We start from the raw sequence: 20,209 nt of genomic DNA on the forward strand, positions 1-20,209 counted from the left end.
CCAACGTTTATGCTTTTACTCCAGATGTCCAGCATCTGCAGTATTTTAGCTTTGCAAATATCTGCACAGGAAATGAACTGTGATTGCTTTCTATAATATTGTACTATATTCTCACCTTCCTTATTCTTATTTAGCAACTCGCTCTTTGAACAGTTTCTGTAACATGAAATATTTGAACTTGGTTTTGCAAATTTTTCAACATTTATCATCCAGGAAGAAATCTGACCCTACATGATTAATAAAGCAATCTTGAGCAGGATTCAGGGAAATTTTATTGCCTATAATAAACTAATTATTTGTTTCTGATTATCCCCCATTCCAATGTGTGCTGGAAATGCAAAATGAAAGTGCTGAAGATACTCAATAGATTTCGCAGCATTCACAGACAGAACACAAATTAATATTTCAGGTACATCAGAAAAGCATTTTTTCCCTTCAGCTAACAATGTCTGAAAACGTCAACTTGTGTTTCTTCCATGACATGGCCCGTTATAGAGAACAGCACGGAAAGAGGCCTTTCAGCCTATCATGGCTATACCGGTCATCAAACATTTATCTATTCTAATCCTATTTTCTAACACTTGACCCATAGCCTTGTATGGTATGGTATTTCAAGTGCTCATCTAAACAGCTCTTAAATGTCTTGAGGGTTCCTGTCCCTAAGATCTTTCAAGAGCTGCAAATACCAGATATCTACAAAAGTTTGGGTGAAAAGAGGTTTCCCTCAAATTCCCTCAATATCTTAAAACCGAACCCCTGATTATTAACCCCTCTCCTAAGGGTAAAGGCTTCACCCAATATTTCCCTCAGAACCTTGTGCACCTCAATCAGAACCCCCTCATCTTTTTCCACGCTAAGGAAAACAACACCAGCCTATGTAGTCGCTATTCATAGCCGAGTTGTTCTAGCCAGACAACAACCTGGTGAGTCTCTTCTGCACCTTCTCTCGTGCAATCACATCCTTCCTGTAGTGTGGCCACACTGTACTCCAACAGTGGTCTAAATTGCATTGTAAACAGCTTCACCATAACCTCCTCACTTTTGTGTTCAAAGTTATTGACTAATAAAGAAAAGTATCTCACCTTCCTTCTTAACCACCTTATCTGCTTACCCTGCTGCCTTCAAACATCTATGGACATACATACCAAGGTCCCTCTGTACTTTCTAGGGTCCTACTGTTCAATTTATACTGTATTCCCTTGTTTGGTTAGTCCTTCCAAAATACATCATCTCACACACTTTTCAGGATGAAATTCGATTTGTCACTGACCAACCCATCTGACCTGGCTGCCTACATTGTCTTGTAGTCTAAGGCTTTTCTCCTCGTTATTTATCACATCACAAATTTTCATGTCATCTGTGAACTCACTGATCATGCCTCCTACATTCACTTCTAGATCATTAACCATACATAACAAATAGCAAGGAACCCCACACTGAACCCTGTGGTACATCATTGTACACAGGTTTCCAGTCACAAAAACACACTTTGACCACCACCCTCTGCTTCCTGCCACTAGGCCAATTTTGGATTCCATAATCTCTTAGCTACTTAACCAATTCCATGCGAAACCTTATCAAAAGCCTTAACAAAGACCATTTAGACTACATCATCTGCACTACCCTCATCTATACACATAGTCACCTCCTCAGAAAATGAAACCAAATTTGTTAATGTGATCTCTCCTGACAAAGTCGTGCTGACTATCTTTGATTAATTTTTGTCTCTCCGAGTTGAGATTAAATCTGACCCTCAGATTTTCTTTTCCCCACAATAATTTCCCTACCACAGATGATAAACTTACTGGCTTGTAGTTTCCTAGTTTATCACTACATCCTTCCTGAATAATTGTACCACATCAATTGCCTTCCAGTCTGCTGGCACCCATCCTCTGGACAGATAGGATTTGAAAATGGATGTTAGGATCCATGCAATCTCCTCTCTCGTCTCCCACAAGAGTAAAGAGAAATACATCTTGTCTACTTCTGAGGATTCATCCGTTTTCAAGAGCCTGCTGAAATCACTAATACCTCTTCTCTCCCTCTCAATGCTAATTTGTTCAAGTATACCATAGTTACCCTCCCTTGTTTCTATATCCACATCATTCTTCACTACAGTACACACAAATGCGAAGTACTAATTTGGAACCTCAGCAATGTCTTCCAGCTTCACACAGATTGGCCAGTTTGGTCCCTAATGGAACGTACTCTTTCCCTAATTATTCTCTTGCCCCTAATTTCCATTGCTTTGAGCCTTTGGTATATACTATATGTGACATTTCTTTCTCCTTATCCAATCCTGTAAATGCCTTGACATCCAGGGTTCTCTGGACATTCTGGTCTTACTCTTCATCTTTATGGGAACATGTTGCCCTGCACCCTTACTATTACCTTTTGAAACACACCCATTGCACCAATGTTGCTGCAAGCAGCTGCTCCCACACAATTTTGTCCTGTCTTATTTTATTGGCTTTCACCTAGTTCAGGATCTTTACATCCAGTCTATCTTGGCCTTTATCCGTAATTACCTTAAATTGCACGGAATTAGAGTCAGAGTTGAACAGCATGGAAACAGATCCTGTGGTCCAACTTGTCCATGCCGACCACACATGTTTAATCTCGTCCCATTTGCCAGCATTTAACGCATATTCCTCTAAACCCTTGCTCATCATATACCCATCCAGATGCCTTTTAAATGTTGTGATTGTACCAGCCTCCACCATTTCCTCTGGCAGCTCGGTCCACACACGCACAACCCTCTGCATGAAAAAGTTGTCCCTTAAATATTTTCCCTCTCACCTTAAACTTATGCCCTCTAATTTTGGACTCCCCTATCCCAGGGAAAAAGGCCTTGATTATTCACCCTATCCATGCCCTGTGTGTTTTTATAAAGCTCTATAAGATCACCCCTCAGCCTTCAACAATCCAGGGGAAAAAAGCCTCAGCCTGTTCAGCCTCTCCCTCTGGCTCAAACCCTCCAAACTGGGCAACATCCTTGTAACTTTTTTCTGAACCCTTTCACAAGTTTCACAACATCCTTCCCATAGCAGGGAGACCAGAATTGGACATAGTATCCCAAAAGTGGCCTAACCGATGTCCTGCACAACTCTTATACTCAATGCACTGACCAATAAAGGTAAGTGTACCAAATGTCTTCTTCACTATCCTGTCTACCTGTGCTTCCACTTTCAAGGAATTATAAACCTGCACTCCAAGCTGTCTTTGTTTCACAACAGTCCCTAGGACCTTCCTATTAAGTGTATACACTGCACACTTATCTAAACGCCATCTGCCACTCCTCAGCCCATTGGTCCATCTGATTACCTAAACGTTTCCCCACTGCTACATTTATCACTAGCCTGGCTTCATTCCCTAAAATTAGGTCCAGCATTACCCCCTGTTGCAGTTCTTTCTACTCACTGGATTATAAAGCTATCCTGGTAACATTTTAAGAACCCCTGGGCCTCTGGGCCTTTCACACTGTCTATCCAGTTAATACTGGGGAAGTTGAAATCCTGAGCTGAACAATGTGTTGCTGGAAAAGCGCAGAAGGTCAGGCAGCATCCAAGGAGCAGGAGAATCGACGTTTCGGGCATAAGCCCTTCTTCAGGAATGAGGAGGGTGTGCCAAACAGGCTAAGATAAAAGGTAGGGAGGAGGGACTTGGGGGAGGGGCGTTGGGAATGCGGTAGGTGGAAGGAGGTTAAGGTGAGGGTGATAGGCCGGAGAGGGGATGGGGGCGGAGAGGTCGGGAAGAAGATTGCAGGTCAAGAAGGCGGTGCTGAGTCCGAGGGTTGGGACTGAGATAAGGTGGGGGGAGGGGAAATGAGAAAGCTGGAGAAATCTGCATTCATCCCTTGTGGTTGGAGGGTTCCTAGGTGGAAGTGCATTCATCCCTTGTGAAATCCCCCACTGTTACTGCACTATTATCTTTACACTTCTGAATTCTTCCTGCTGTATTGAATGCTTCCAGAAATTTCCACTAATGTTTTAGACTTACATCATCTGTACTTGTTTGTTTATATAATATTAGGAGAAAGCGAGGACTGCATATGCTGGAGACCAGAGTTGAAAAGTGTGGTGCTGGAAAAGCGCAGCAAGCCAGGCAGCATCTGAGCAGCAGGAGAATCGACATTTCGGGCATAGCCCTTCTTCAGGAATGAGGCTGGTGTGCCAAGCGGACTGAGATAAAAGGTAGGGGGGGAGTTTGGGGGAGAGGCGCTGGGAAAACGATAGGCGGAAGGAGGTGAGGGTGATAGGCCGGAGAGGTCAGGAAGAAGATTGCAGGTCAAGAGGGTGATGCTGAGTCCGGGGGTTGGGACTGAGAGAAAGAAGGGGTGGGGGGGTGGGGGAAATGAGGAAGCTGGAGAAATCTACATTCATCCCGTGTGGTTGGAGGGTTCCTAGGCGGAAGATGAGGCGCTCTTCCTCCAGGTGTCGTGTGGCCAGGGTCTGGTGATGGAGGAGTCCAAGGACCTGCATGTCCTTGGCGGAATGGGAGGGGGGAGTTAAAGTGTTCAGCCACAGGGCAGTTGCGTTGGTTGGTGCGGGTGTCCCAAAGGTGCTCCCTGAAACGTTCCACATGTAGGCGGCCTGTCTCCCCACTGTAGAGGAGACCACATCGGGTGCAGCAGATACAGTAAATGATGTGTGGGGAGGTGCAGGTGAATTTGCGATGGATATGGAAGGATCCATTGGGGCCTTGGAGGGGGGTGAGGATGGAGGTGTGGGCACAAGTTTTGCACTTCTTGCGGTTGCAGGGGAAGGTGCCGGGAGTGGAGGTTGGGTTGGTGGGGGGTATGGACCTGACGAGGGAGTCATGAAGGGAGTGGTCTCTCTGGAACGCTGATAAGGGTGCGGTCTATTTGGAGGTGGTGGAAATGACGGAGGATGATACGATGTATCCAGAGATTGGTGGGGTGGAAGGTGGGGACCAGTGGGGTTCTGTCCTGGTGGCAATTGGAGGGGCGGGGTTAAAGGGCGGAGGTGCAGGAAGTGGAGGAGATGTGATGGAGAGCATCGTCAACCATGTCGGTGGGAAAATTGCGGTCTTTGAAGAAGGAGGCCATCTGGGTTGTTCTGTAGTGAAATTGGTCCTCCTGGGAGCAGATGCGGCGGAGGCGAAGGAATTCGGAATATGGGATGGCGTGTTTACAGGGGCCCCCACTGCCGCACGGACAACAGCCACCACCGACCATGCAGCCTCCGCAATCGCCGTCCAGACAACCGCCTCCACGATCGCCAGGAAGACCATTGCCAACAGATACGCGGCCGCTGCTGCATCCACAGCAACCGGGACCAGCGCCGTTTCTGCCCGGCGCGCCACTTCCGCCCCTGGAGTTGCCGTCGCCGCAGCCATTTCTGCCCCCAGTGACGTCACTCACCTGCTCAAGGACCACACTACACGCTATGCCATTCCCACGTCGATCTCCGCCCCCACATCGATCTCCGCCCCCACTCCCATCTCCAGCCGCACACCAGGTCCTAGCTCCCAGCCCTGCCGTATTTTCACCATCTGTCCAGACCTCCCCCTCTGAGGATGAACGATCAGTCCTCAGCAGAGGCGTCACCTTCATCCCCCTACGCCCCCGGATCAATGAGTTCGACACGCAGCTAGACATTGAGCATTTCTTCCGCCGCCTTCGCCTCTGCGCCTACTTCTTCAACCAGGATTCTCACCCACCCTCTGACGACCCCTTCTCCCGCCTCCAACACACCCCAGCCACCTGGACACCCCGAGCTGGCCTCTTACCCGCCCTCGATCTCTTCATATCCAACTGCCACCGCGACATTGACCGCCTCAACATGTCCTCCCCTTTCACCCATTCCAAACTCTCACCCTCACAATGCGCAGCCCTCCACTCCAACCCCAATCTCACCATCAAACCAGCAGACAAGGGAGGCACAGTGGTAGTTTGGCGCAGCGACCTTTACACCACTGAGGCTAAACACCAGCTCGCGGACACCTCCTCCTACTGCCCCCTTGACCATGGCCCCACCTCCCACCACCAAACCATCATCTCCCAGACCATCCATAACCTCATCACCTCAGGGGATCTCCCATCCACCGCCTCCAACCTCATAGTCCCACAACCCCGCACCGCCCGTTTCTACCTCCTGGCCAAAATCCACAAACCCAACTACCCCGGCCGACCCATTGTCTCAGCCTGCTCCTGCCCCACCGAACTCATCTCTGCATACCTTGACACGGTCCTGTCCCCCTTAGTCCAAGAACTCCCCATCTATATTCAGGGCACCACACACGCCCTCCACCTCCTCCATGATTTTCGCTTCCCCAGCCCCCAACGCCTTATCTTCACCATGGACATCCAGTCCCTATACACTCCCATCCACCATCATGAAGGCCTCAAAGCCATCCGCTTCTTCCTCTCACACTGACCAACCAGTACCCTTCCACTGACACCCTCCTTCGACTGACTGAACTGGTCCTCACTCTTAACAGCTTCTCTTCCAACCCTCCCACTTCATCCAAACCAAAGGAGTAGCCATGGGCACCCGCATGGGCCCCAGTTATGCCTGCCTCTTCATCGGATATGTGGAACAGTCCATCTTCCGCAGCTACATTGGCATCACCCCCCACCTTTTCCTCCGCTACATCGATGAATGTATTGGCGCTACCTCATGCTCCCACGAGGAGGTTGAACAGTTCATCCACTTTACTAACACCTTCCACCCCGACCTCAAATTTACCTGGACCGTCTCAGATTCCTCCCTCCCCTTCCTAGACCTCTCCATTTCTATCTTGGACGACTGACTCAACACAGACATTTACTATAAACTGACCGACTCCCACAACTACCTAGATTACACCTCCTCCTACCCTGCCCACTGTAAAAACACTATCCCGTATTCCCAATTCCATCGCCTCCGCCGCATCTGCTCCCAGGAAGACCAATTCCACTACCGAACAACCCAAATGGCCTCCTTCTTCAAAGACTGCAATTTCCCCTCTGACGTGGTTGACGATGCTCTCCACTGCATCTCCTCCACTTCCCGCACCTCCGCTCTTGAACCCCGCCCCTCCAATCACCACCAGGACAGAACTCTACTGGTCCCCACCTTCCACCCCACCAACCTCCGGATACATCGTATCATCCTCCGTCATTTCCGCCACCTCCAAACAGACCCCACCCCTATCAGTGTTCCGGAGAGACCATTCCCTCCGCGACTCCCTCGTCAGGTCCACACCCCCCACCAACCCAACCTCCACACCCGGCACCTTCCCCTGCAACTGCAAGTGCAAAACTTGCGCCCACACCTCCCCCCTCACCTCCCTCCAAGGCCCCAATGGATCCTTCCACATCCGTCGCAAATTCACCTGCACCTCCACACACATCATTTACTGTATCCACTGCACCTGATGCGATCTCCTCTACATTGGGGAGACATGCCGCCTAATTGTGAAATGTTTCAGGGAACACCTCTGGGACACCCGCACCAATCAAACCAACTGCCTCGAGGTCCTTGGCCTCCTCCATCGCCACACCCTGGCCACAAGAGGCCTGGAGGAAGAGCGCCTAGGAACCCTCCAACCACACAGGATGAATGCAGATTTCTCCACCTTCCTCATTTCCCTTCCCCCCACCTGATCTCAGTCCCAAGCCTCGGATTCAGCACCGCCCTTTTGCCCTGCAATCTTCTTTCCGACCTCTCCGCCCCCACCCCCTCTCTGGCCTATCACCCTCACCCTCACCTCCTTCCACTTATTGTATTCTCAGCACCCCTCCCCCTTTTATCTCAGCCCGCTTGGCACACCACCCTCATTCCTGAAGAAGGGCCTATGCCCGACACCTTGATTCTCCTGCTCCTCGGATGCTGCCTGGCCTGCTGCGCTTTTCCAGCACCACACTTTTCACCTCCGTTTATATAATATTGTCCGGTTTCTCTATTGTTAAGCCCTGGATATAATCAGTTTCTTCCTTGTTATATTGTGCTTATTATTTATTTTATCAACTGCTTTGCCCTTTACTCACAATTCTTCCAAAGTTAACTTTCATTGCTGACTCCCCAGGGCCACAACACTAAAACTTTGATCGGAAATTCCAATAGTTTGAACTGTCAGATAGTTAGTGTTTTTGTGGTAATGGCTCCTACCTCTCTTACGCTTTCTGCCAAACATCCCAATTATTGTCTCTCCCACATTACAGTACAGTATTATAAATTTCACCACTTATGTTTCAATGTCATCCCCTACTCTGCTGAGCACAATAACTGATATTTGGACAGGATTGACCAGCAGGAGAATGGGAGGTTTGCAGATGCTGGAAATCAGAGCTGAAAATGTGTTGCTGGAAAAGTGCAGCAGGTCAGGCAGCATCCAAGGAGCAGGAGAAGGGCTCATGCCCGAAATGTCGATTCTCTTGCTCCTTGGATGCTGCCTGACCTGCTGCGCTTTTCCAGCAACACATTTTCAGGATTGACCAGCACACTGGTATCTTATTGAAATGACTCATTTTACCACAACTAGGTAAAAGATGAATATTAAGGGGCACTTCAGAACAAGTTACTTCTCTTGACAGAGACCATACTTGTTAGTTTTTGTTTCTAATGCTATAACAAAAATATTTAATTTTCAGAAGCTACTGAATAGCGATCAGGTGGGGAAAACATTGATGCATTTCCTCCACTTCCTGTGCAAAGTACATTTACAAATAATTGATGTCATTCTCCAAATAGCTTATTACAGACGAGAGATCAAACCTAAGTATTTTCTTCATGACCTGCACAGTTAAGTAACACACAATACTGAATAAGAGTCTTTGGACTCAAAACGTTAGTTCTATTCTTTCTCCAAGTTGCTGCCAGACCTGCTGAGTTTCTCCAGCATTTTCTGTTTTAATTTAAATAACATTTCAAATGTGGCTTTGTTAAAAGGTGTGAATAAGTACCAAAGATTGACTATCACCCATATCTCTTAAGCTAACAACTGCCATGTATACAAGCTTGTACTTGGAAGGTGAATAATGGATACAGTATCTTGTGTAATCACAGAGCAGTAATCTAATCAAGTGGTGTTAAAACTGATGGTTTGGATAACTGTCATCTGAATTCTGAAATTAAGTTACTGCCTTGAAACTTCCCCAAATTGTTAGCTTTGGAAAAAAATTAAAATTGTAAAACTATTCATGGGATGATTTTATTCAATTTCAAGTCAACTGCAGTGCTAACATGTGTTAGAGCAGAAGGTGGTTGACAGTGTACCTCATGGTGTTGATACACCAATTGAATGATTAACAATTATGCTGCAATCCTAACCAAGAAGTACAGTACTTTGCAATAAGTAACAATACATTTCTACTGATACACATAACAAAGAGCACCAATGCACCCTTTCAAATTTCCAAGCACACTCAACATGTTACACTGTGACATGTTCTTTCAGGAAGACCTGCGTAATGTTATTACAACAAACAGTACTTGCAATCCCTCTCCGGGCACTTATTTCCACTGGTACACTATTTTCTTTCAGTTGTTTAACTTCATCTTAATTGCTTAGCTCTATCTTCATGTTGTTTCCTTCAACTTAGCAAACAAAATCCGGACTCCAGCGGTCTACTTGGTGTCAAAACTTCCATATGACCTCTTCTCCGATTCCCCTGGCGTTGGTGTCAAAATCTGAATTCGCCTGAATTTGCGACATTTCTCTCCGATTAAACACCCTTGGCTCCCTCTCCCTCTCAGGTACAGTAACCTCACTGTCTCTGATTCAGTCTATGTGCAGTTGAGGTGGGCGGATCGATGCACCTTTCATCCAGTCACTTACCTGGTTTCGACGTCGGTACCGCCTCCTGGAATCTGAAAGCGCTCAGCCTGGAAAAAAAACGCAACTTTTACCTCCAGCACCTCACCCAACTGAAATCTGAATTTTTCCACATATCTGTATATACGCTTGCTTTTTGTTTTGGAAATTCCCTAATCATACATTGCTTTAGCGCCCACCCATGGTGTAGTCTGTTTTTTTTGAGTAAAGGGGTTTTGATTTTATTCTCACCCCCCCCCCCCGCTTTATGCAGCCCTGCAAGTCTCATGTAGAGCAGGGTTACCGTGGGACTGTACTCATCGCACCGGTTCTGCAGAAAGTCGAAAAGAGGAATTACCTGTAGCTCAGGTTCTGCCGCCAGACCGTACCGCACCGACTTGAAAGTCCAGTTTCGCAAGAGGAGCCGGAGAAATATGTCACAGGAGACGGACAAGTAAGTGAACATACTGGTTCTGTCTGTCTCTTTTATCCTCGGCTTTATCTTTAATGGTCTCTTGTCTTCAACCAACCTCCCCCCCCCAATTCTCAACTCGACAAACCAGTGTCTTTATCCACACACCAGACCCGAACTTGTGATTATTATCAACATATCTTTGAGATCCTTTCAAGCGATCATCCTGGAATCCGATGATACAAAGAGCGTTTTCCATGTCCCCCCCCCCCACCATCGGCCATTTTCTGCTGGGACATGGGAAAGGGGGGGGGGGAATACTGTTTTCAAACTGAGTTTGCGCCCTCCCCAACCGAGGAGGTGAACTTGGTTGAGTTTGGTCTTGAGTCAATGGTCTGTACCCCCCGCGGGTGTTGGGGATGGGGCGGGGCTATGAGGCACCCGACTCCCCCAGGACCTGTGCTGCTCACCTTGGACTCGGCTGCACTTTTCCGCCGGGCCCCTCACCTGTAACTCGGCTGCATTTTCTGCCCTGGTCCCAGGCTCCTATTTCTGCAACTCGACTTCAACCCCTTTCGTTCCACTCACTCACCCACCCCCCACGTGACCCAATTCCCCTACACCCCTCACTCCCACCTAAAAACCTCGACCACCTCATCATCCTCCCTCTCCTCACTCTTGCCCCCCCCCCCCCCCCGTCGATGCCCCTCTCTCTTCCTCCTGCCTCACGTTGTTCCTCATCCCCCACACCCCACATCACCCTTCCCCTGTTTCATCCTTGTCTTCTCCCCCTTCAAGTTGACAGAGTCATACAGCACAAAAACAGGCGCTTTATTCCAACCAGTCCATGCTGAACATAATTCCAAACTAAACTAGTCCCATCTGCCTGCTCCCGCCCCATATCCCTCCAAACTTTATCTATTCATTTATCTATCCAAAAGTTTTTAAATGTTGTAATTAGACCCGCATCCACTACTTTCTCAGGAAGTTCATTGCACATGTTCATTCCCTCTGTGTAAAAAATGTCTCATTTCTTTTTTCAAATCTCTCTCCTCTCACCTTAAAAATATGATCCCTTGTCTTGAAATTCCCCCATCCTAGGGAAAAGACAACTGCCATTAACTCTTATCTATGCCTCTCATTATTTTATAAACTTCTATCAGATCACTTCTCAAACCCCAGGCTGCAGTCAAAAAAGTCCCAGCCTATCCAGCCTTTTTGTTAATGGAGTTTGCTAATGTTTTTAAAATGAGAAGAGATCAACACATACACACCCTCTTCCATACGTGAAGTAATTTGAAACCCTGACTATTACAACTATTATTCTTGCATATATCTGAGATGGCTGTACATATTTGTAGCTCAGTTTCCCTCTGACTATTGGGGAGCCAGTCCCATCAAGATGATTGTCCCTATTTTATTTGTAATTTCTACCATATAGTTTCACTGGATGATCCCGCCGAAATATCCTGTCTAGTTAAAGAAGTAATATTTTCCTTAATAAAAGATGCTACTCCCCTCCTCTTTTGCCTCTCTTTCTATCTTTCCAATAGCATTTGAAATTTGGAACACTGAGCCCTGTCCATCCCTCAGCCAATTATCTATTGTAGATATGATATCCCAACTCTATGCTTGCAAACATGCCCAGATATCATCAGCCTTACCTGTAAGACCTCTAGCTTTGAAATAAATGCAGTTTAATCCTTCAGAGTTACTTTGTTCTAGAGACAGCTAGGGGTTCAGGTACATTGTTCTTTGAAGCTTGTATCACATGTAGACAGGATGGTTAAGCATACTTGCCTTTATTGCTCAGACCGTTGAAGATAGGAGTCGAGGCATCATCTTGAGGTTGTATAAGACATTGGTGAGGCCTCTTCTGGAGTACTGTATCCAGTTTTGGTTGCCCTGTTATAGAAAGGATATTACTAAGGTGGTCAGTGTTCAGAAAAGATTTACCAAGATGTTACTGAGAATGGAGGGTTTGAATTATAAGGAGATGTTGGATAGGCTGGGACTTTTTTTACTGGGGTGTAAGAGATTGAGGTTTGACCTTATAGAGGTTATAAAATCTTGAGGCATATAAATAAGGTGAATAGCAAGTGTCTTTTGCCCAAGGTGGGGAATTTCAAGTCTAGGGGACATGTTTTTAAGGTGAAAGGAGAAAAATTTTAAAAAGACATGACGGACAATGTGTTTTGCACAGAGACTGGTTCATGTTTGGAATGAACCTCCAGGGGAAGTAGTGGATAGGGGTACAATTGGAATGTTTAAAAGACATTCAGATAAGTACGCGAACAAGAAATGTTGGTGTGATGTGGGCCAAGCCCAGGCAGGTAGGACTATTTAGTTTGGGATTATGGTCAGCAGGGACTGGTTGGAGTGAAGGGTCTGTTTCCATGCTGTATGACTGACTATTTTCCAAAACATGCAAATTCCCTCTGGCTTCTGGTTGCTCTTCTCTCTGGTCGACTCTATGGGTTGTTTCAGCAAACAGCTTTTATCCAGCCAGAGCTACTGAAGGCTCATATCACTCAGTTCTTTTTATTTAACAGGAATTCCACTGTCTTAGGTGCAACCTTCACTTATGTTATTCACTTGCATTTCACCATTTTTGAAATCCACAATTTATTAGATTGTATTCACTCTTGATTTACTTTTAGGGATATGCTGATAGACTCATAATTAATGTGTAAATATTTTGACTTTTATCAGAAAAAAAAGTTACTACGTGGTTGCTTGGAGATCTGCAAGGCAGGTCCAAGAACATGTGGATAGATGAGGTTTTCCTTATGCAGAAGGGTTTTTAAACAAAATTAGGACTTTGTCTATCATTGCGACTGGCTTTGGCTTTGAGTCACTTGAATGTTTCTTGCTGCAGGTGCTTCTCACTGGCTACCAATTTACAGAATGAACCCTTTTTATCACATAGTAGTGGATCCCAGCCAACAATTACTTGTTGATATCTTGCTCTCTCTAGAAACAACAGGTTTGTTTATGGTGTGGTGGTGTGGGAAGAGGGGTTGATAGTTGCTTTAACAACCACCATTGTATAGACTTATTATCTACTTTTTAAACGAGTGTGGAGTCTAGTCCTAAGATTGCAGGAACCTCAAGTTTTTTGATTTGTTTGTGGGATGTGGGCATTGTTGGCTAAGCCAGCATTTATTGCCCATCTTTCAATGCCATTGAGAAGGTAGTGGTAAGCTGCTGCCCCAAATTACTGCAATCCCTGGAGTTTACAGATAACCTCAGTGTTATTAGGGAGGGAGTTCCAGGACTTTGTGTGTTCCACAGTGAAGAGATGGTGATATATTTCTAACTCTGGAAGATGTGTGTCTTGCAAGGAATTAACAGGTGTTCCTAAACATCTGCTGCCCTTATCCTTCTAGATTTGTAAAGATTATTAGTTTACAAAGTGTTGTTTAAGGAACCTTGATGAGTTGCTCCATTGCATTTTACTGATGGTACACCATGGCTCCCGCAGTGCATCAGGAGTGAAAGTTGAAAGTAGTAGATGGGATGCCAATCAAATGGATGTTTCACCCTAGGCACTACTGCTCTTCTTGAGCACACTGCTCGTCTTAGGGTCACACTCATGCAGCCAAGTAGAGAGTGTTCCATCACACTTCTAACTTGTAGATGGTGGACAGACTTTGGGGAAGATGGGAAGTAATTAATTTGACCAGCTCTTGTATTTAAATGTCTACTCCTTTTCAAATTTTGGTTAATGTTAATCCAGATTGGGATTAGCGGGGTATTTGGAAATGATAATGCCATTTAGTATCAAGAGGCAGTACTGGTGTTGTACATGTACTGAAACAGCATGGTTGAGGTGTGGCAAGTTCTGGAGTACCTGTCTTCAGTACTGTTATTGGATGTTGTCAGGGTCTGTAGCCTTTGCAATATCCAATGCCTTCAGCCATTTTTTTGATATCACAAGAAGTGATTCAAATCAGCTAAAGACTGGCATCTGAGATGTTGGGGATATCAGGGGGAGGATGAGATGCATCATCCACTTGGTTCTTTTGACTGAAGATGTTTACAAATTCTTCAGCCTTGTCTTTGCTGTGCTGGGCTCCCTCACCATTAGATGGGATATTTGTAAAGTTGCCTCCTCCTATTAGTTGTTTAGTTGTCCAATGCAATTCATAACTGGATATGGCAGGACAGCAGAGCTCCGGTCTGACCAACATGTTGTGGGATCACTTAAACCTGTCTATCAGATGCTGCTTCTGCTGTTTGACAAGCAAGTACTCCTGTGTTAAAACTCCACAAGTTGACATCTTAGTTTTAAGTGTATCTGTCATGTCTTTCATGTCTTCCATGCCTTCTTGTGCTCTTCATTGAACTAGGGTTGATCTCCAAATTAGTAAACCTGATGATCTCACCGTGACCTGACCATGCATTAATGCTCGCCAATAAGCTAACTTCTGAATTCAGATTTATGAGTGGAATTCAAATGTCACATTTCCTGTGGTGATATTCAAATATGGTCTCCAAATCTCCTGGCTCTCTGAATTACTAGCCTAGTGACAATACCACTATGTCACCTCATCCCCAAGACATAATTTCCAATGAAGAAATAAAAAGGAAAGAGGGAAGGGAACAAATCTCTAAATAGCCCTGCAGAAGGTTAATAGAGGGTGATTTGAAACTTTTTGATTCCACCTCTTTGTGTCCATCCTGTTTGATACTGGATTTCTTTTCTCATATTGACACCCTTAAGCAATTTGATTTATTACAACAATAAACTAGCAGACTGTACTTGAAGATAGCAGAATCACTGATACATCACAATGACAGAACAAAACTAGAACATGCTGAAAGCTAGCATGCTTATCTATTTCAGAGCAGACTCATAACAGCATCCTGTCCATAAGTGGATAGCGAAGAGCCAAATACTGCAGATGCTGAAAATTGCAATTGAAAACAGGATATGTTAAAAGTAGTCAAAAAATGTGGTGCTGGAAAAGCACAGCCAGTCAGGCAGCATCTGAGGAGCAGGACAGTCAAAGTTTTGAGCGTGAGCTGTTCTTCAGGAATCCTGATGAAGAACTTATGCTCAAAACGTTGACTCTCCTGCTTCTTGGATGCTGCCTGACTGGCTGTGCTTTTTCAGCACCACATTTTTCGACTGATCTGCAGTCCTCACCTTCCCCAATGTTAAAAATATCCAGGTCGGAGAGCATCTACAGTCGGAGAAATGTTGTTAGTGTTTCCGGTCAATAATCATGACTTTTCCTCTCTCTACACGGGTGCTGTCTGGCCTTTTGATTATTTCCAGCATGTTCTGGTTTTACTATGATAATATAAAGTTCATTTTTATTGTTGAGTTAAAGTTATTTTTGGAAATATTACTTTTAGCTTTAAACACCAGGTGACCCGAACAAGCAGGGTAAATTTGGAGAAAATCAATAAAAGTTGCTCTTCATTTATACCATAACTAAATGAATAATGTTTTAAAATGAGTGCAGTTCAGTTAAATGCCTGTCCACAGTTGATCATGGATGTCATTCTTATGGAGTTTAACGGTTCTGACGTACATATAATTGAAGCAGCTTTATTAAGCTGTATTTGCTAAAATATCTTTTCCTTGCAATATGGAGGTAGCACTACAAATAAGTTTCTGTCATTGCATATAAAATGGGTTAAATTAGGCAAATAGGCAATAATGCATTTGAGTACCAATTTTGAGACAAAAGGTTGGGGTAAAGTAAAATCAATAGGGGGAAAAGTATCAAATTTTTGTTCAATTCTTTTACTGTAAGCTTCAAGGACAATGTGGTTTGTACAAGAATACCTCTGAAAAATATCCAGTTTAATTGCATATTGAGAATCCTTTCCCAAGTAGGCATTGCACTGGAAATGTGATTTGTGCATTTTGAGTACTGTTTGTGATCAGGTCACAAATGCATCATATGCATCCTGGTACCTCCTTTTCAAAGTGATGAATAGAAAATATTTCAGTGGTCAAAAAGCAGGGATCGATTAGATTCCCTACAGTAAGGAAACAGGCCCTTCGACCCAATAAGTCCACACTGACCCTCCAAAGAGTAACCCACCCAGACCCATTCCCCTACCCTGACTAATGCCCATCGTGTTAGGTGCAATTTAGTATGGCCAATTCACCTGACCTGCACATCTTTTTGGATTGTGGGAAGAAACCCACACAGACACAGGGAGAATGTGCAAAACTCCACACAGACAGTCGCCCGAGGCAGGAATTGAACCCAGGTCCCTGGCGGTATGAGGCAGCAGTGCTAACTACTGAGTCACTGTGTCACCCAGTTATTGGTGATCTACCAAAAATGTCAAGAATGAAAATTGACATATATGATTCTTGGCCAACATTACTAAACTGACGGGTTCATTGTGTCTGTACTGTAATATCAATCGCTATAGATTTTGTTTTTGTACTGCTTTTGTTTCCCCCATTCTTGAAACTAATGACTCACAGTGGAGTTTGGTTCCATAAATGCCAGTAGCCAGTAAGCATGTTATTATAGCAGTTCTTTTGTGAGCCCTGTACAGTTAATTTGAGGGAGTGGGCAAGAAAGTGAGGAGGCCAATTCAGCTTAAATGCTTTGATTTAGCAAGCATTGAGTAATGTACCTGAACAATGTTGAATCTTTTCTCTCTTTAGCTCAGGAACCCCCGACGCCAAATAATGAAGTGTTCTATAACAAGGGTTGTTGGGGTTCATCTTTAGCTGAAGATAAATAATTAAGCATCGGCTATGCGTTGAACGTCAGGCTTTTAATGGTGGCATTTACTCTCAAATAGTGAAACTTAGTAGTTCAGTTGGCAGGATGACTGGTTTGCAATGGAGAATGACAACAACTGCGCAGATTCAATTCTCGTACTGGCTAAGGTTACCACAAAGGTCCCAAATTGTCAAACTTACCCCTTGCCTGAGGTGTGGTGACCTTTAGGTTAAACTCACCACCAGTTATCTCTCTCTGATGAGAGACTGGGACTATGGCAACTTTACCTTTTAGCTTTAATCCAGTTGGACAATGGAGAGTGCTGTGCAGTGTTGTACCCTGACTTCCAAATAGTATTGGTGTAAGTTCAAGAAATAATATTAATTGAATCAAAGCTTTGGGGGTAAATCTTGTAAATAGATAAGATAAATGGCCAATTGGTAAAAACCATAGTGAGGCTATTTGAAGAATAACGTTGAACCAGAGTATTGAATAGGATGCCAGAGTTGAGGCCACTAATGTTTCTAAGTGATGTTAATGATTTTTAATGTATTCTAGAAACTAAAAGGAGACTACAAAAGATAGTATCTAAAAAGTATAATTGTCAATTTTTTGAGTAGTCTAAGCCAGGAACAACATTGAAATTGGGAATGTTGTTCAGAAGTTACAGAATAAATCAAGAATAAAATGTGTGAATTGATAGTGCAAAGCCAAATTCTATTTACTTTGAATAAGTGTAAAGTACTGCACATAGGAAGGAAAACTGGACAAGGCATGTATTCTATTAAGATAGGTATGAATAAAATTGAACAGGATTCAGCAATGCTAACAGAATCTTGACCTGCGTAATCTGAAGAATGGGATAGGTTACATCACTTCCAAGGTATATGAAGCTCTAGTAAACCTTGCCTTGTGAACTGTGTTCAGATCTGTTCACACAGCCATAGGCCTGGTTTGTGTCAATGGTCTAAATAATAAGACTAATGGCAAGTTTTGAGCTTGAATGTAAGTGTTTGAGATTTGATGATTCAGACATTTGCAGGATGATAAAATGGGAAAGGTAAATCTGAAAACTATTTTCAATTGTAAAATGTAGAACGTGACACTAATTTTATCTTATCAAAATCAAAGAGAGTATTAGTATTTAGAAGTTATTTTAATCAAAGATTGGAAGCAAATGAAGTGAATTTGCAGATAGAGTTATGGAGGAAAAACTCCCTGGAATTATTTAAGAAACAGCTGGGTACTAGAATAGGAAGACTTTAGGATCTTTTCAAATGTATGTCCTAAATTGAGGTGAATCGTCATCCTCATCCATAATGATTTTGTTAAACTCTATTCTTGACTGGGAAAATCATCAAGCTGTTTCCAGATCTTAAACAGTACATTTCTGTAGTTGGCTTTTGAATGTATTACAATTGAGCTGTATCTTCCTTCTAATTGTCTCCTAAAAGTGCTTGATTTTATTATTATTTTGCTTTCTATGAGGCACAGTTCAGCAAGGTGGAGGAGAATATTGGTGGTGGGGAACTGGATAGTTCCTGAAGAAGGGTTATACCTGAAACATCAACTTCTCCACCTCCTGATGCTGCCTGGTTTGCTGTGTTCTTCCAACCTCCTACTTGTTTACCGTTACACTAGCACAGCCTTAGTTTTCCTTGTGGTTCAGTGAGAATTGCAGTTGTCATGGCTGAGTGATTAAGATTTTGGACCTGAAATGCAATGGGGTTTCCCCTTCAGGCTTGAAATGTAATCTTGGATCTAAGTTTTGCAACAGACAAATTTATGGTGGAGCAGGCTCAACAGCCTGAATGATCTACTCCTGTTCCTATGTTCCTAAAGTAAGTTGTAGAGTAGGAGTATAATCAATGCTAATTACAGGAGCTCATCTCAGTAAGGGTATTGCATCAACTTCTTTCCCGCATTCATTACTGTCTGCTGTTCATTGTTACCCAATGATCTGGTTTGGAAATGTATGTGTGGCATCCTTTGGTGAAGACAGGATTGATCTTGGCTCTGAAACATTCTGTGTTAAAAGTATACAAGCTCCGTTCCAATAAATAGATCTCAAAGTATTGAGGGATATCTGGAGTTTTCAAAACTGAATTTCTACAATGAGCAATACCTTTAACAGAAGAGAGGGACATTGGTGAAATTAAAAATCGGCTTCAAAATGTTCCTTGATGGGTAACCCAGCAACGAAGTGTGGTGCTTAGAGTGGAGATTTGATTTCTTACAATACTGAGGGAGGAGAGGTGTTGATGCAACCTTGCTTCAATGGTGTCAGTTGAATTGATGCGTGTAGCAAGCTAATTTGTAGATAGCTGTTTGGCTTTGGGACAATAAGGTTATTGTGACATTAAAGTTGGTTCCTCCAGAAACTATAAAATGGAACCCATGCAGGTGGGAGATAGGGCATTCTTTACAATGGTTCAGTTGATTCTTTGATTCTAAGGGGTAAGGTATTGGTTATTTGTTTTTGCTACTGCTACAGAAATATCGCTACGACTCCTATAGAACCAGGTTCTTGGCATAATGAGCAGTGATGTGCAGTTGACCTGAGCGTATTAGATAGTATAGAAACAGTCTGTTCACATAAATCAGCGTCTCTATTCTTTGCACCACATTAGATTATAGATTTCCCTGCAATTAAGCTTCTATGTTACTCATTGGGATGACAGCTAGTAAAATTCAGACTCTTGTTCAGAGAATGATGTGTGTCACTAAATATCAGATATTTTTCTTGTCAGTTTTGTCAATTTATATTGAAGAGTTAGAATTTTTGCCTTAGATAGCCTATAATACTTTTGTAAAAAATTGGGGTAGAATTTTTAAAGGGTTACGGGATCTCAGACTGGAATTATGATTGGGAATGCATCAATAACATGAATATCACAACTGAGGTATGCATGTCTTTAATAGAAGAGAGCTAGAAACCATATTGTTATAAATTAATAAAGAATTACTGGGTTTTGTACACTCAGTATTTAAACGTTTGATATAACAAGAGTTCAAGAGAACCTTTTCTCCTATTGGACCTGCATGTGGTATAATATTGTCCGAAATTACTGATGCATTATAATGATTGACATAATAACTATTAACACTTTTAATATGTTTGTCTTTATTTATACATGTACTGTATTAATATATCAACAAGGATTGGCTTTTTCTGCCATGATCTATCTGCACATACCGATCGATTTATGTCTTAGATCTGCTCAATGTCACTCATCCACTCTAATAGCTCCTTATAGCCCCAGTGCTAATTTATGCCAATTCACCCATTACCTGTTGACCTTACAACCTTAAGGGCAGATAATTGTATCAAGGG

At 43.7% G+C, this 20,209-nt stretch overlaps 1 protein-coding gene across 1 annotated transcript in view; it reads left to right on the plus strand.

Annotated features, from left to right (window-relative positions):
• Positions 1–9,816: 9,816 nt before the first annotated feature.
• Positions 9,817–20,209, plus strand: part of grhl2b (grainyhead-like transcription factor 2b) — a 153,265-nt gene continuing 142,872 nt past the window's right edge. The window contains exon 1 of the mRNA XM_072570711.1: positions 9,817–10,213. Within this exon, the coding sequence (XP_072426812.1) occupies positions 10,194–10,213 (20 nt within the window). The 5' untranslated portion in view covers positions 9,817–10,193. The remainder of the gene's footprint in view (positions 10,214–20,209) is intronic.

This window comes from Chiloscyllium punctatum, chromosome 5 (assembly GCF_047496795.1).
Source record: "Chiloscyllium punctatum isolate Juve2018m chromosome 5, sChiPun1.3, whole genome shotgun sequence".
Taxonomy (NCBI): Eukaryota; Metazoa; Chordata; class Chondrichthyes; order Orectolobiformes; family Hemiscylliidae; genus Chiloscyllium; species Chiloscyllium punctatum.